Source organism: Podarcis cretensis, assembly GCF_951804945.1.
Source record: "Podarcis cretensis genome assembly, chromosome: 12".
Taxonomy (NCBI): Eukaryota; Metazoa; Chordata; class Lepidosauria; order Squamata; family Lacertidae; genus Podarcis; species Podarcis cretensis.
Genome location: NC_137181.1, coordinates 59064733 through 59083208, shown reverse-complemented (window position 1 = coordinate 59083208; position 18476 = coordinate 59064733). Strand labels below are relative to the sequence as shown.

The following is an 18476-nucleotide window of genomic DNA, read 5'->3' as shown; positions in this document are numbered from 1 at the left end:
GTAAACATGAAGGAAACTGGTGGAAAATTGGGTGTCCTGACTTGCAAATCCACCATTGGACACAACCCTCTGTTTATAAATCTTACAATATTTCTGTAGTGCATTTGGCCACTTCCGTGTGCCAGTACAATAGAGCAAAGCACTGGGTCATATGAGTAATCCTAAGTAAATAAACAAATTGAAATATGGACGGGGACCAACTTAAGGACTTGCTCTAGTCCACGGGCAGCCCGTCCCATTTTGCGGCCTGAGGATTGATTTTGTGGCTGCAGCTTCCGGCAAGGTTTTGCAAGAGGTCCAAGAGATCTCATTGGAAGCTGCTCCCACTTCTCTAGGGGGGATGGGGGGGGCGCCCACACTTTGGATTCGGTCACTTGAGACTTGCTACCTCAGTCGGCCTCATGGGCAGGCAGGCCCTGCTCCAGGCCAGTGGAAAAGTTTACTTTATAATAATAATAATAATAATAATAATAATAATAATAATAATAATAATATCTTTATTGTCATTCCTTTATCTTCCCAAAGCTGATCCCATGCCACATCACAAGCTGCTTTTGAAATTGCTGTCAGTTTCAATGAAATTAATGGGGGGGCTGTTCCTCTAAAGTTCCGCTTAGGCTCACAGAACTACTTTCATAATTCTTTTGAACTTAGTTGAGGTGTACAATGTTTTCTGTACTGAAAACAATTCAAGGTTAGAGGTATTTAATTCCCCATAGGAAAATAAACATGGACCCACATCACATGATATACATGTTATTTTCCTCTGCATGTATCATAAGATACATTGAATTAACGAAGGAAAAATGTCATACAAGAATAATCCCAAAGACTTGCAGCGCTGTTTACTAGTGACACCTGCTGGTTAGTCACTGACAGTGTTAAGTGAGAATGGAATCACTTTGGTGTTCAGTATTCTCTTAAGAGTCTAGTGAATATCAAGATAAAGAAATCAGAGTGGAGAATGAGAACTGTGCAGAAGTGATTCAAGGATTTATGTTGTTTCCCCAAAGCCCTTCCACATATTCAAAGCATGTACATTGTACTTTGAAAGGAGCTCAGCGTGATACACAGTAGGCACATATTGCTTTGGTACTCTCCTGCCAAAAGAACTACAGAATTGGCAGTGTCCCAGATGAATTTCCATGCAAGTGGCCCAAGGACCAATGGCAACAAGACCGTCAGGAACTGATTTCATAGGAAAGCACACTGAGGCACCATAGTTACCAAGATTAGAGAGCTTGGATTTAACCTCTGTTAATTCTGCTTCACTCTTATGAGTCTAAACTTGCAGATGTGTCCACAAGTACAAGGCACTTCAGAACCCACCAGCCATTGGCTGAAAGATAACATCCACAGCCTGTGGCCTCTGAATGTAGCAGTAGTATGCTGTATAGCATTGTTAAATGCTCCATGGAAGAACTCATAACCAATACTGACATTTCTTTCCACTTGCAGAAACCCTATGTCTGCAAGATACCAGGGTGCACAAAGCGCTACACAGACCCCAGTTCTCTCCGGAAGCATGTGAAAACGGTGCATGGTCCTGAGGCGCATGTCACCAAGAAGCAGCGTGGAGACACCCACCCAAGGCACCCGCCCCCGAGAGACCAAGGCAGCCATTCTCAAACAAGATCCCCAGGCCACCAGACTCAGGGCGCGATTGGTGAGCAAAAAGACCTCAGCAACACTACCTCAAAGCGGGAAGAATGCCTCCAAGTGAAGGCGGTGAAGTCCGAGAAGCCCATGGTATGCAACATCTTGTGCTTTCTCCCCATCACCCTTTCCATTTAAGGTTGTGGGGGGTTCGTTGGTTATGAAATACTGCAACTCTTAAGCCTTTGGTTGCTTTTCTTTACAATAACCTGTGACGAATGGAAATAAATTATATCTGGCAGCTCTAATATAATGTAACGTTTGGAAATCAAACAGCGTGAAGCTATTTGTAGACTAGATAGGCTGAATACTTACATGCTTTGCATCTTGACTCAAAATGCCATTTAACCACCACAAAAACAGGAAATTTAAAATTCATTCACACTTAAATTGGCATAACAGAACTCACATGCGTTACTCCATTGATATTAAAAATGACTTGTCAAGATTTACCAGATGTATATCATGATATTCAGTGCCATTATAGGTAAAGGTAAATTGCACCCCTGTTGGCTGAAGTTTGGATAGATCCAGTTCTTTGCACTGTGCCATTCCGATAAATGAGGCTTTATTTTGCTCTCCTGTGCAAGTTCCATTGACGTGAGCGTTATCACCATTCATTTTGATGGTACCGTATTTTTCACTCTATAGGACGTACTTTTTCCCCTCCAGAAATTAAGGGGAAATGTGTGTGCGTCCTATAGAGCGAATGCAGGCTGCGCCGCTAAGCCCAAAGCCAGAACAGGAAGACGGAGCACTGCGGAGCGCTCCGTCTCGCTACCCTAGCGTGGGTCAAAATGAAAATAATCTGTACAGCCTAGTTCTCACAGTGTTGGTAAACCTTTACCTGGGTGTAGCACATCAGTTTGCAGGTGTGGTGGGCTTTCATAACTGAATGCACCTCCACAAAAAAATTCCTGCACACAGAAAATTTGTGTGAAAGAAACCTTCTCCTTGACATCTCATTTTCTCTGCGGAGACAATTTTTGGGATGGAGGAGTGTTCAATCATGATTTTTCCATGTGGAGTCAGAGGTTTACCAATTCAATGTAAGTAAATCATTACTTCAAATTTGAGATTCCCAAATTGGAAAATATATCTAATATGGATTTTTATAAAATGTGCCATGTTGATTTGCTCAGTTTAGAAATCTGTTGAGCACTCAGATACACACACTGATATCCAACATGTAAGAATCTCCCATATTTTTCAAGGGGAGAGTAGACCTGGCTATGCAAAGGTATCAACACCTTGCCGGGGGGGGGATGGAAAGTATATTGGGGAGCTCCATGTTTGTATTTAAAATCCTGGACCCAGATCAGAAATTGGACTCAAGTGACTAAATTTTAAGTTTCTTCTGTGTTTCAGGTGTGTCAGAAGTATTTCCTAGTCTAGTTAATATTTCAGCAATGTGGTTGAATTGAGTGGCTTTGGGGGGAAAGGGAGAGAAAAGATTATAAGAACCATGCAGAAAATAAAATTTACTTATAACATTGAGCTTAATAAATGTTAATCAAAATTAGGTGCTAAAATAGTTGAATAAATTATGACTTGACCATGTTGTATGACTTTTGTAATTGTACTAATCTGGTATTTCTTCTATCTAATGCTCTTAAATGACTTGTTCTAACTTCCTAAGGACAGTGGGTAATAAGGTGAGGGAATTTTAACTTCTTCTCAGTTCCTTCAATGCTACTTTTGAAAACCATTTGCTTGCTGCCCAGGAACATTCCATCAAACGCATCCATGGCATTTCATAACAAATGGCATGTAGTGCAACTGGAATTATGGCAATTTTAAATAGACGTGTACATGTTCACATACACATCCGTGGCCACTCTCTGTTTTGTGAATGAATGTGTCTGCTGTGAGCAATTAGTCAGCTACAAGAACAGGCTTCTGACTCTCAAATGTCTTTGTTCAGCTAGCATGAAACAGTAACTGCCCCAGTGATGCTTCCGTGGTGAATTAATTAATTTAAACATTGCTACTGGGGTTTTCAGCTAAATGTCCACAACACATTACTAATAACGTCACAAAAACTAGATAATTTTGTGTTGCTGGTGATCCTGAAAACACATGCATGCTCATTGCTCACTTAATGGGAGGTCTTTTTGTTAAAATCGCTGAGATTTTTTCCCATGGAGATCAAAAGCTGATATAGGAGGCTGTTCTTGAGAGCAAAATGATTTTGCATGCCTTAATCAGGGTTCTGTGTACACTGCAACTCTGCTGGAGCACAGAAATTGTGTCCAATGTGGCACAAAATTCACCTTTCATTAAAATAATAACAGCAATTAGCCTCGAGGCTACAAAGATAGACTTGCAAGTATATGGCCCAGTGATGTGGATTTCCCAGAAAATTTTAAATCACATTGTTTTCTGGGAAGTTTTCCAGTGCCCAAAGTCTATTGGAATCTGACTTCCATGTGATACTATAATGTCCTAGAAGTCCTACTGAGTTCAGTAGAGTTTACTCCCAGGTAAGTATGTATAACAGCTGAACCATGTTTATTTGACGTGCATAACAAGCAAAACTTTTAAGGCATGATGTATTAATTTTACATACTATATACATTTTAAAAGAATTTCAGAGTAGCCTAAAAATAAAAATATAAACACATTTCCCCAACAGCCATAGTTACTATTTGCATTGAAATATTTGATTAGGAAAACAAAACGAAAACCAGTAACACACATTTTGTGTGGCTTAAACGGTACAATCAAACTAAATCACAGCTTAGAGTGGAATTTATTTTTTGACTATTTGTAAATATTTTAAGGCAGAGCTTTCCAAACTGTGTGTTGCGACACATTAGCGTGTCGTGTGCAGGTGTGTTGCGCAATGTGTGTCTGTATCTCTTATAAGGTGTTAGTTTAACCTCCCTTTTTCTAGTAAAACAGAATTACTGTGTCGCGAAATGATGCATGTCTAAAAAGTGTGTCACCGACATGAAAGTTTGGAAAGCTCTGTTTTAAGATATGGCGATTCAGTAGCATCCACTCCACCCCCTGACAGTTAGCAAACTCAACACAGCCAGAGGTCTGTTTATTTCACATGTAGATATTTCCTAGGTATGAATCCTGTTTTTACTTTGCCTTGTTATGGAAATTTATTTATTTATTTGCAGGGGTTTTGACTAGATGACCCTCAGGATTTCTTCTAGCTCTGTAGTTCTATGATTGTATGATTTTTTATTATTATTATCATTATCATCATTATTATTATTATTACTATTTCAGGTTAAATTACAGTAGTGATTTTAATGAAGTTATTTTGGTAATATCTGCTTGATACGCATCCATCTTATTAACATCTAGAAACATTTAGAAACATCCTCTAAAAAGAAACATCCTCTAAAAGCACTGCTCTGCTTCTCTCTCTAAGATCTCTTTTAGGTGAGGTTGTTGAATACATGGCAAACATTGCAGTGTTTTTCTTAAGCAGTCTGAATATCGCCGCAGTAAAATAAACCTTATGAAGCATATCTATGAGCTTCTCCAGGGCAGTGGATATGTTTAACTGTGACAGGTCAACATGGCAGTAGAAAAACTATCATGGTAGAAAACCATAATTCTCATCAGACTTTACAGGAAAAGTAAATTCTTCTTGAGGCACAGTGGAAGGGAAGTTTCAGGGAAATGGTTGCAGTGAGTAATACTTTAGCAGCAAGCTGGTATTGATCTAGTGATGGTCATTGCTGCTCTGTGGGATATTTCCGATGGCATGATGAAGGCTTTTAGTTTACAAATCCATGTTTTGACAGCAGCTTTGTTTTATTCACTGTACAGTGGTACCTCTGGTTACGTATTTAATTCATTCTGAAGGTCCATTCTTAACCCTAGTACCACTTTAAGTACACTTTGAGTTCTTAAAGTACCACTTTAGCTAATGGGGCCTGCTGTGCCGCCACCGCCGCCGCGCGATTTCTGTTCTCATCCTGAAACAAAGTTCTTAACCCGAGGTACTATTTCTGGGTTAGCGGAGTCTGTAACCTGAAGCGCATGTAACCCGAGGTACCACTGTATTGGCCAGTGCACAGTACTAAGGATGCTGCACTGCAATGAGAATCAGACCCTTCTGAATATGAACTTTATAACACTAGCACCTGGCTCGCTCCATGGAGATGGGCCCATACATATATTGGTGCCATTCAGCTGCAGATGATCATATTGGCCAGGAATTAAAGAGCTACTTCCAGCATCTCCAATGTATTGAACTCACAAAGGGAATGTTTTCCAGCTGTGCCACGAGACCCCTCTCATTTTCAGTAGCTTCTTTTTAAAGCATTTCGTCTGATGTGGGAGAAGGATGTTACTCCAGAAGCACAAGTCCAAGATCAGAAGAATACACACACTCTTTTGAAGAGCATGCCCTAACCTTAGATTTCAGAAGCTTAAAGTGGTTTGGTAAGATGAGAGTCCTTGGTAGCATCCTGTACTTGCCTCAGCATGACTCTGACCTCGTAAGGCTTTTCTTAATAATGAAATTGTGTTTATTTCTCAGCCATCTTGCAAGGTACCTCATGTAAATAAATAACTGAGGTACCTTGCAAGATGGCTGAGAAATAAACACAGTTCCGAGTTCTGTCTTGCCTTTCTCTAAGCATGATGGATCTTAGGTGCATTCTGTTTCTAACTGGATTTCCTCTCCCCCCTCCCCCCATATCTTTTCTCCTCCAAACAGACATCTCAGCCAAGCCCTGGTGGTCAGTCTACATGCAGCAGCGAGCAATCCCCCATCAGCACCTATTCCAACAATGGGACCGAGCTTAATCTGACCAGTAGAGGTAGTGTAGGAGACCTCAGTGTAATAGATGAAACCCCTATCATGGACTCTACCATTTCCACAGCAACCACAGCACTTGGCTTGCAGACCAGGAGGAATATGACAGAGACCAAATGGATGGAGCAAGTTAAGCTGGAAAGGTTGAAACAAATCAGTGGAGTGCTTCCAAGACTGAACCCCATTCCACATTCCAAAGCCCCAACTTTGCCGCCTCTCATAGGAAATGGTAAGATATGCTCATTTAATGTGATCTGCAGCTAGACCATTGATGGGGACAGACTGTTGCCAGCACTGACTGCCCACACATTACTGGGTTCAGGATACCTCAAAGACCGCCTGATCCCTGCCTAGTTACTGAGATGTTTGGTGGAGTCACTGTCCGTGTTCCCCATGGCATGGATGCATGGCTCCAGTATACCATGTGTGTTCAGTATTGTGAGCTGAATTTTATGGCACATCCTTCCTGTTGAGGTCACAGAGCCCCCCCCCCATCCCTGTTGAACTTTGGTCCGTCTACAGAATGCTTGTTGTTGTTGTCCCACATACATTTTAACTGGAATCTAATTTTATAGTTTTAACTGAATTTTATTGTCATTGTATTATATTCCATGTACACCACTTAAAGAAGATTGGAATTAAGTGGTATAGAAGCTCTCTAAATAATAAGATAAAATAATGAATGAATGAATCCACTTTAGAATCCATTGACACTTTATTCCTCCCCCCCCCCCCAGAAAACCCCCCAACCCTGCACAGGGTTTCTTTAGTGCTTTTGCCATTATAATGCAACTAAATAAACTGCATGCTCATTCTAATTTGAGAGTACCAAATCATGAAGTGTTGATAGGCTGACTAAAATTATCAAGTAAGAAGAGTTTGGATTTGAAGAGTTTGGATTTGATATCCTGCTTTATCACTACCCTAAGGAGTCTCAAAGTGGCTAACAATCTCCCTTCCCTTCCTCCCCCACAACAAACACTCTGTGAGGTGAGTGGGGCTGAGAGACTTCAAAGAAGTGTGACTGGCCCAAGGTCACGCAGCAGCTGCATGTGGAGGAGCGGGGAAGCGAACCCGGTTCACCAGATTATGAGTCCACCACTCTTAACCACTACACCACACAGGGTCAAAGCTGATCACCACATAATTATGCCATGGAACTTTAGTTGGGATACAGCATTTCAAACCGCAAATGGAGATCACTTTTTTGAATGCTCTTCCATGCAAAATACGGTATTTGCTCAGAATGCAACCAATTTAGAACATTAATTGATTCAAAATGCTCTACTAAAAGGTGCTGCACTAAGTCAGTGATTAAGAAAAGATTACTGTTGTTATAAATAAAACCTGCAAAAAACCTCCTAAAAGAGATACCGTATTTTTTGCTCTATAAGACTCACTTTTTCTCTCCTAAAAGGTAAGGGGAAATGTGTGTGCGTCTTATGGAGCGAATGCAGGCTGCGCAGCTGTCGTAGAAGCCAGAACAGCAAGAGGGATCGCTGCTTTCACTGCGCAGCGATCCCTCTTGCTGTTCTGGCTTCTGAGATTCAGAATATTTTTTCCCTTGTTTTCCTCCTCCAAAAACTAGGTGCGTCTTGTGGTCTGGTGCATCTTATAGAGCGGAAAATACGGTAGTTTCTCCTTTTCTTTCTCACAGATGGAATGCCTGTTTTAAGATGATGCTAGTACAGCACATTTATCCAGTTTCTGAAAGCAAAGTATGCTTCTTGCTTCAGAACTGTTGTTCTACTCAAATGCAAATTTTAAATAAGTATATTATTTAAAGTAGGTAGAGCAGTTGATCAATTGAATAAGATTTGTTTAATCATGTTAGACCCTTATACTCTAAGCCAGTGGTTTTCAACCAGGGTGCTGTGGCACCCTTGGGTATCCTGAATGATAGTCAGGGGTGCCACAGGGCTACTCTGTCCTCTGATGCCCTCTCATGTCTCTGCCTCCCAAAGGCTTCCACAGCTGTTTGTTGCAGCAGCCCAGGCAAATGGTGCCTCTGGGGCTGGGCACGGGGGTGCTTCCCAGGCCCCTGTGGGGCAGCTGTCTTTGAGGGGGGGCAGCTCAGAGAGCAGGGGGGCAGTTGCAGCTGCCCAAAGGACTCCCAGAGAGGGGAGAAGAGAGGAGGCTGAGGGAACACCCCCCAAGGAAGGGTGTTCAAAGAGGGGTGAGGGGCTGCCGGCTCTGCAGGCAAGGAGTAGCATAACTGGGCTCCTGAACCCCCAGGGGGGCCGCAGAAAGAATGTCAAGGGAGCCGTGGACCCAAAAAGGTTGAAAACCTGCTCTAAGCCTATGCATGTCTACTCAGACCTTATGAGTTCAGTGGTGCTTACTCACAGGTCAGCATGTATAGGATTGCAAGCTAATTTCCTGCTCATATCAAAATATTATACCAGGGAGAAGGGTACCCTAGGGAAGGTGGCAAAATTCTTATTATTACTATTTTATTGAAAGATGGTATGGTAGAATTCTTGTGTTTAGTCCAAAGTATGTGTTAATGTGGGTGACAGACGTGAATGGAGCTGGGAAACAAAACATTGGGTATGAGTCCATCACAGGTCTCATCGCCATTTTTGCCCAAATATTTTTTCCTTCAACTTTGTTGCAAAACTCTTTCAACTGCAGCCACCCATGGTGTTTCCTGCTTGGCAGGGGGTTGGACTCGATGGCCCTTGTGGTCTCTTCCAACTCTATGATTCTATGATCCATGCAAAATATCTGTGGTATTTCTTGTTTCTGGTTTAAGTTCATTCCAATAAAGGGAACTACAGAAAAGAAAAGAAATTGTTATAATTGCTTATTTTATAATGTTGCTTGGAATGTCATGCAAAAGATACTGAAGAATGACTTTCAAATTATCCCAAATAATTTACGGAATTGTGTATTTTGCAGTTTTGGCTTTCAGTATGGTTCGATTAAGACTGTAATCGACATTTTAAAAAAGACTGCATATTTTCACAGATCCAGTCAGTGGAGTCCTACTAGAGACAAGAGAGACAAGCCAACATAGACCCAGTTCTTACCTAGTTCTAGGGTTGTAGTTGTGCTACTCTTAACATGCTTTTTTCTCTTGGAAGACATTTTAATTTTTGTATAGAACAGCATTGTGGACTTCAGTTGTGTGAGCTACCGAACTGAAGCAGCACTGCCCAACTACCGGGGTAAACCTCAGTGGGAACTGGTCCGCAGCACCAGGCAGCATCGTTCCTTCTGTGTTGCGTTGCGGCCAGTGCCTGGGCAATGCCTTCAGCTTTCTTTCATCTTGCAACATTATTCTTTGTGTGCCTGAATCCAAAAGTCTTGTTGGCCCCATCATCAACATTTTGGAAATATAATGGCATTTTCTTGGAAACGCCTGTCGCACATTTCGTACCATTTCTTTATTTCACCTGATCAACCTGGAGTCTTTTCTTCTTTCTTTATCCCCCTCCCCAGGTACTTATTCAAGCAGCAGCTGCAGCATTGGAGGAAACATGACTATTCTAGCCAATAAAAATGAACTCACAAACATGGACATTACTGTGCTCAACATGCTGAACAGAAGAGACAGCAACACCAGCACCATCAGCTCAGCCTACATGAGCAGCCGCAGATCCTCTGGGATTTCACCTTGCTTCTCCAGTCGGAGATCCAGTGATGCTTCCCAGGGCGAGGGGAGGCTCCAGAACATCAGCGTTACTGATTCCTATGACCCCATTTCAACTGATGCCTCTCGGCGATCCAGTGAAGCCAGCCAGTGTGATGGCTTGCCAGGTCTTCTCAGCCTGACCCCCGCCCAGCAATACCGGCTGAAAGCAAAATATGCAGCAGCTACTGGTGGACCCCCACCAACCCCACTCCCTAATATGGAGAGGATGAGCTTGAAAACAAAAATGGCACTATTGGGTGACTGTAGGGAGTCTGGAATGTCACCACTGCCCCCAATGAATTCTCCCCGAAGATGTAGTGATGGTGGGACAAACAATTACAACAGGCGACACATACTGCCCCATGATGTGTTGGGGAACAGCACAAGGAGAGCCAGTGACCCTGTGAGACCAGTTTCCGATAACCTTTCCTTTCCCAGAGTCCAGCGTTTCAACAGTCTCAATAGCTTTAACCCTCCTGTTTTGCCTCCATCTATGGAAAGGCGTAACTTAATCCTTCAGAACTACACCCGTTCTGATGGTGGCTTGTTCCGCAACTGTTCCCCTTGTCCTCCTAGTATCTCTGAGAATGTGGCCATGGAAGCTGCTACAATGGAAGCAGATGGCAGTCTGAATGATGAGGATCTCCTACCTGACGACGTGGTCCAATATTTGAATTCTCAGAATCAGGGTGCATACAACCACCTGCCAAATGGTGGACTAGATCACAACAAAGTGCATCACAATTCAGCATTGGGGTACGGCAACAACTTTGACCAGTCTCCTCCACCAAACAACTCTGAGGCCAGTAAAAATGACCTGCCAATTCAGTGGAATGAAGTAAGCTCAGGAAGTTCTGACTTGTCTCCGTCAAAATTAAAATGTGGGCAACGGTCCCTGATCCAGCACACTCAAACCTTAGGCCTCTATAACAACATGGTTGTCCAACAGCAGCACCATGGGCTGGAGAGAAATGTTGTGTCCCAGCAAAATGGCTATCAGCATCTTCTAGACAACAACGGCTCCTGCAGTTTACAGCAGAACATGGTCATGAACAACAGTGAAACCAGTCATTCTTACCACCTTCAGTCAAATAAGGCACAGCTGTATGGTGAAAGTATTGGCAGACAACCAGTGGGCAATACCTATGACATTGTGATTCAAGGGCAAAAGCTGGGAAATAATTTTATGCCAAATAATGGAAACCAGCAGAATTTTGGCTGCACTGCAGTATCAGAGGAGCAGTCTCCCAATGTAATTAGCAGGATGCAGGGCAGAAATGTGGTTGCCCAGGAGTACCTTCATAATCAGTCAACAGATGATATCTACTGCCAAGAAGTCAATCATTCCCATAAAATGATGATAGAGCAAGTTTCAGCTCCCTGGCAACCCACCCTTTATCAAGGGCCACAGAGTTGTCCACTGTCTCACAATGCTGGGATCCAGCCATCAGGTTTGGTGATGGTGAAAGGGTACCAGCCCTGTGCCAACTACTGGGGTGGCAGGCGACAAAACACGTCAAGGAATAACTTGGTGCAGCCACAAGGACACATAAGGGATGCCAACCAGCCACACAGGGTCAATGGCATCAAAGTAGAATCCCAAGGTCAGTCGCAGCAGTTCTCCTCTAATATGCAGAATTACTCTGGTCAGTTGTATGACCAAACCACAGGGTTTAGCCAGCAAGCTCTGAAAACAGGTGCTTTCCCCCTTTCAGAAGTTAACTGCCTGCTTCAGGGGGCGAGTGATGCTACTTCGTCAGAGCTTCTCTCCCCAGGAGCCAACCAGGTAACGAGCACCGTTGACAGCATTGACACCAGCAGCCTCGAAAGCGTGCAGATTGATTTTGATGCTATCATAGATGATGGTGACCATGCCAGCTTAATTTCAGGAGCCCTGAGTCCCAGCATCATTCAGAACCTCTCCCGCAACTCCTCCCGCCTCACCACTCCCCGAGCGTCTCTTACATTCCCAGCCATGCCCATAAGCACAAACAACATGGCCATTGGGGACATGAATTCTTTGTTGACCTCACTTGCAGAAGAAAGCAAGTTTCTTGCTGTTATGCAATAGACATACACAACTTAGTTAGGAGATGAAAGATTTTTTAAAAAAGTAATTCATTTTTTTTAGTTGCTTTAAGTACTTTAGCAGTCTCATCTCACCTAAATGGGATGTGTTTCAAGTATATTCCTTTTATGGAATAAGGACTCTGAAAAACCCTAAAGTGTTCTAGGGAGAAACTGTCTTCCGTTTCAGTTCTGAATCAGTATTGTTACACCCACAGTCCCCCTTTTTTTCCAATGTTTATATGCTTCTTTTTATTTTATTGTTTGTTTATATATTTTTTGTAATTGTAAGCCAATGTAAATGTGTGATGTGCATGCTGGTTTATCTTTGAGGAAGGTCTGATAAAATGGCATTGCCTCTTCCTGTAACTCAAAAGGAAATACAATCCTATATGGTTGTTGCTGGAGTTCTTATACAGCCAGGCTCTAACGTGTAGACACAACTTTACCAGGAGCACATATATATATTGAAGTTTGGGGTTCCATCCTCTTAGCACTGATCACGCAAACCCTGTCAAGAGGAATGTGTGAATGGTTTAAAGCAACTAATTTATTCAAAAAAAACCACGTGTAATGGTTTGAGTTGTCATTTCTATTGCTCTACACCAGTGGTTTTCAAGTTTTCTGCATTCAAGGACCTCTCTACATAATGCTTTGCCTGAGGCAAATCTTCTCAGTCATGTTCTAGACTGCACAGTCAGTTGATGCAGAGTGCTAGCTTGGCGTGCTGGGTCTCACCATGGCCCTACTTGAGCTGAGAAACTGCCCAAGACCACATTGGCTATATACTGCGCGGGGGGGGGGGGGGGGTGTCAGTGATAATGAACAAGTCTTCACTTAAGAACGTGTAGAAGTGCATCTAACAAATTTTAGGGTTCTCCAGAATGCAGCTTGAAAACCACTGCTTTGGACTGAGGAGAGACAAAATACCATATAAATAACTCTGAAGCATATTTCAATAAAAATAAGTTGGTTAAAAAAGAAAATAATGACAAAATGACTGCCCATTTTTATGTCAAAAATTGGCTTCAATTTCCAAAACCTCCATTGCATAATGAGTAAGCCTCACATTTTTTGTTACAAAATGGGGAGTAACTTGAACATGTGCGTGTATGAAAATAAATCAGTATCTATGCGAGTGCTCAGACTGCTTGTCTGAGACATAAATGTAAACACAAGTTGCACTTTTAAGCAAGGTTTAGTTCAAATTGTTGGCATTCACTTCAGTGCAATATGCATAGATCTAAGTGGTTTAAAAGCTCAAGCTGTAATATTCAAAATGTTTAGTTCTTGTTTACTATAATTCCATTTAACAATAACTGCCTTCCAGTGGTGCTGTAAATGTCTTCTATCATTGGCTTGGCGATACGGCCAAAGCTTCATTCATAGAAAGGGGCAAGAATGCCACCAGCTACATATCCCAAGCCCTTCCACTGCCTCACCACCCTAAGCCATGGGGCTGGAAACTTCAAGCACAAATGAGCCATACCAGTAGGCAGGTGTGATACAGAGGAAGGCAAGAACAAAGCAAAACAACAGAACAAAATGAGAGGCGCTAGTCCTTGATAAGAAGGTTCAATCCACAGACAGAACATACAGAACATCACATCATTTTGTGCATAATGTGCATAATCCCCCCCCCTCAGAAAAATAAGGGTTCCCTTTGGGATAGGGAATCTGTCAATAAGTTCGGTACAAGAACAGCTATTCTGATAGCTCTTCCACCAATATCCATCAGTGGTGGTCTGTCCCAAATGTAGAGGTTGCTATTCACACTACATTATTTTTTACATAATGTTTATAAAATCTTCATATCGTTCTTATTCTGTTTGTGGAGATTGAGTTGGCCTACCATCTAGAGTTCAATTTACATATATCCCTGACCTGTTCATTTTTCACTGCCATCTTGGTTACTTTTCTAGTCTTGTTGCACAATGCAGCACAGCAGCAAGCACAATTACATCCATACATTTAAATGAGCTCAAGTTAGCTCTGTTGGATTGTGGCTCGTAGGTTTGTATTCCATGTAGTAGCCCACTCTGTTTCTTAATGGTCCATTGTATAAGTGAAGAATTGGTTTGTGAAAAGCAGAAGTTACTCTAGAGATTTCTTTGCACCTCTCAGTTTTATCAGGACTTTATTTTTCCTGTTGCTCCAACTCTAGGCTGGTGGACTTCCAAAAGGCACATTTTCCTGGAACTAAACAGCTGCACTACTTCTTCAACCCTTAATCATGTCAAAATTACAATGTGGTGTTATTACTGCACCAGATTTCTTATATTTTGGGCTCGGGCAATAGTATAGTACCATGATTTGAACCCACCTGGTTGATTCTTTACCAATAGAGCCTGAACGGCTGTGTTTTTAATTAAACCAGTCCAATTGTATACACACTAAGGCCACCAAACAACATTGGTACATGATGACCCTCCACATGTTGTCTGTAACACTGCAAAACAACTTAACCCTTGTGTGGAGAATCTCATCTTCAGTATCACACATTCCTGAAAGTGGCTGATGTAGAGGTTTTCCATAGAATTGGGAGTATAGAAGTTAATTTGCCATCTATTCATTATCATGTTTCTGAGCTTAGAAGAACAATCAACACAAACATCTTATAAAACAATTGAAACCAAAATTATTGTAATGTTTTTGACCATTGAAGTCCTGTTTGGAGGAATGTTTCCTTATAGAATGTACTTGTGTGTGAAGTTAAGTTCTAGGAGTGGATCACTTGGAGAGGCTAATCTTTTCAACTCTTCCAAGTTTGCCTTCAGGGTAACCAAGGCTACTGCAATGTGTGTCCCTCCTGAACCACTATGGTAATAGTGGAACATTTAGGACTTGTGCAAGCAAGGAGACTGCAACCCAGCCCTCTCATTACCAGCACTGCCCATGTATTCCCCAAATTTACTGGTGCAGTGTCAAAGGAGCACATATAGGAAGCTACCGTACATCAGGTCATACTATTTCTCTGTCTGGCCCACTATGATCTAAGCACTCCAGGGTAAGGCTGGGGGGGGGGGGTATGGTTCTGTTTTTGTTTACAGGAAAACTTGGCCTTCCTTGCACTTTCCAAAACAAGTCACAGCCATCCTTCAAAATTCACACTTCTCAAAATTTTCATGTGCAGTTCTCCAGCCAAGTAACGTATACAAAAACTGCATTTACTAGGATAAAGAGTACATAGAAATGCACATATTAGTGCAAATAAGACCCCAAAGTGTTCGCAAAAGTGTCTACATTAGGCAAAACTGTGTGGGAAAATGTGCATATTAGCAGACACCCATACTAAAAATGCTGGTGAAAATTCACGAGGAATGTAAATCACAACTAACATGGAAATGTAGAGAACTGAACTTAAAATTGGAGAAAGTGGGAGAAACCAAAATGGACAGATCTTCCCACTGCCATGTCTAGAGTCTCAGCAGGGAGATGCATGGCTGAGCCTGGAAACCTCCACATGCAAACATGCTCCTGTAACTAAGCAATGTAGCCTTTTCCTGCTCACAGTAGCCGTTCCCACCCTGGAAGTATTGTCAGATAGAGACCCAAGTTGGAGTTTAGATGTTCATATTCTTTGCTTATGCTGGGTGTGACTGCAATAACATCATTCCTAAGTAGTTAGTAAGATGGACTGGAGTAAGCAGCAGCCTATCTCCCGCTTGGACTACTGCAATGCGCTCTACGTGGGGCTACCTTTGAAGGTGACTTGGAAACTACAACTAATCCAGAATGCGGCAGCTAGACTGGTGACTGGGGGCGGCCACCGAGACCATATAACACCGGTCTTGAAAGACCTACATTGGCTCCCAGTACGTTTCCGAGCACAATTCAAAGTGTTGGTGCTGACCTTTAAAGCCCTAAACGGCCTTGGTCCAGTATACCTGAAGGAGCGTCTCCACCCCCATCGTTCTGCCCGGACGCTGAGGTCCAGCGCCGAGGGCCTTCTGGCGGTTCCCTCATTGCGAGAAGCAAAGCTACAGGGAACCAGGCAGAAGGCCTTCTCGGTAGTGGCGCCCACCCTGTGGAACGCCCTTCCAGCAGATGTCAAAGCGATAAACAACTACCTGACATTCAGAAGACATCTTAAGGCAGCCCTGTTCAGGGAAGTTTTTAACGTGTGATATTTTAGTGTATTTTTGGTTTCTATGGAAGCCGCCCAGAGTGGCTGGGGAGGCCCAGCCAGATGGGCGGGGTATAAATAATAAATTATTATTATTATTATTAAAGCTTTAGACGTGAAGATAGGTGCCCATTCCATCAGCAGAGCCTTCTGAAAGTCCGTAATAATTACGACCCTTATTATTACCACTACCTCCCCTCAAAAAATACTACAGGACTTAGAAAGCAAAAGCTGACAGGGTGAATTTCTGGATCATTGTCTGCCCCAACCGTATCTTACACAACCCATCACCAAGTCACAAAATGGCCCCTGTGCACAAAGACTGGAAGCAAGAGATAACATGGTATGCTGCTTGGCTCATGTTGGATTGTTTGGTTTTTAACTGCAATTTCTTGCACTCCTGTCAAAGGCCACTTCCTAAATTTAGCTTCGGCTATATTGTGGGGAGGGACACTTCAAAACTGTGTATATGGGGATTTTTGAAACTCCCCTCTTTATCCTGGTCAAAGTCAAGACAATTAAGTCATCTCGACAGTCCCACGGTTAAGGGAACTTCCTCCTTTTTACGCATTAAATTTGAAAATCTTTCAGAAGCACAGTAAGAGGCTTCTCGCGTGCCAGTTATCCTATTTAATAATGTAAACGCCACACTTTATATTTGTTCTAGAGGCTATTCTACCTGCCACAGCCCTTCAGGATCCCTTCGGCCACAGGTTCATAGGGAAAAATCATTTTTCAGACTTCATCCCCAAATAATCCAGACTTGCGCTGAATTTAGCAAGAATTTGCCCCTGAGATGAAGTGGGAAACCCACTTGCATGAATTCACTCCTAAGTTCTTAACAGCAGCAACCTTAACTAGGAAAGGTAAGCACTGCTAAAAATCCATGCTTTCTACCACAGAAGCCTAACCTATTTCAACGCAAAGAACAGTAATGACCACGAGTTTATTCTTAAAGGCATTCCATTGGCCGTAACAAGAAACATACATATACCCATCAGTTTAACTTTTCTTCCATGGACCTTTCTCTCCCCATCTGTGTTATCCTTTTGCATTGTCAATTACAAGCAGGTACAAATGAACAAACAAAGGAACTTTACTTCTGAGTAAATACGGCTAGGATTGTGCTGTAAGGAACATTATAGAATGGGTTGGAACCCAACTCTATGGACGTCTACATCAGAGCTGCAGTTTAGATTTCTATCTCTGCTGAAGAAAGGTCTTGATATGGTACTATGTAATAAAGGTTAGTTTCTGAGCTTTTGTTATTTCTGTCTTAAATGTGATTTCCTTTTCCAGTAATTCTAAGATGATGTTGGATAAGTCATGGGTTAGGCCTCCTTCAATCGATACACTTTGACCTTTTCCATGAAAAAACTGTGTTTCTATTCCTGCAATGGATGTGCCTTATTTTGAGTTGTTTTGGTTAAAAGCAGCGGGGGGAATAGTGCCAAATTTAGCTGTAAGGCTGCTCTTACAATAACAGCACATACCACTGTTAATAAAACTGCCTGAACATTGTCTTGTGAATCTTAGGCATTCATGTGTTATTGTCCAATAGGAATTGAATGCCGTCTTTGAGAAAGTTCACTTTTGTCAGCCTGCATATTTGTAAGATTTTTTTAAAAACCTCATGTTCATTTTTTCACCTCAACTTTTTTTTTTACTTTTATAAAAAGTGTAATCTCTTTTTTTAAAGAAAAATGTGTAAATACATTTACATACAATAGGAATAGTGTTCAGATGTAACAGATCTTAGTGGTCTTCATTTGATAAATCTGCATTTATGATCTGATGTTCTCCAAGCCTTAGATCAGCTTGAAGGAAGTTAGCACTGTGTACATATCAACTGCACTTAGGCTTTCAGAACCACTTAGCCCTTTTGTACTGAGGAATAAAATGTTTCTTACAATGTCAATAAAAACTTCATTTGTATTTAAGTTCTCAGCTTCCATCTTTATTTTTTTTAATGGTAATATTGAAAGCTGTAAATTTCATTATAAATAATCATTGTCAAGTTCTGAGCCTCAACGATTGTGAAATTATGGGTTGTAGAGGGTAACCCCAGCCCAGAGCCCCATGCATGTCCTGATGCACACAGAGAGCTCATGAGCGTGCCAACTGTCCCTAAACCAGGGGTCTGCAACCCGCGGCTCCGGAGCCGCATGTGGCTCCTTTACACCTTTGCCGCGGCTCCGGGGCGG

The 18476-nt window shown here is 42.2% G+C and overlaps 1 protein-coding gene across 5 annotated transcripts in view; it reads left to right on the top strand.

Moving 5' to 3' along the window:
* The window catches only part of GLI3 (GLI family zinc finger 3), a 260995-nt gene extending 242783 nt beyond the window's left edge, over positions 1 to 18212 (top strand). For all 5 annotated transcript variants that reach the window (XM_079947518.1, XM_079947515.1, XM_079947517.1 and 2 more), the window contains 3 exons: positions 1459 to 1749; positions 6344 to 6671; positions 9887 to 18212. In XM_079947518.1, coding sequence (XP_079803644.1) covers positions 1459 to 1749; positions 6344 to 6671; positions 9887 to 12150 — 2883 coding nt within the window. In that variant the 3' untranslated portion in view covers positions 12151 to 18212. The remainder of the gene's footprint in view (positions 1 to 1458; positions 1750 to 6343; positions 6672 to 9886) is intronic.
* Positions 18213 to 18476: the final 264 nt, after the last annotated feature.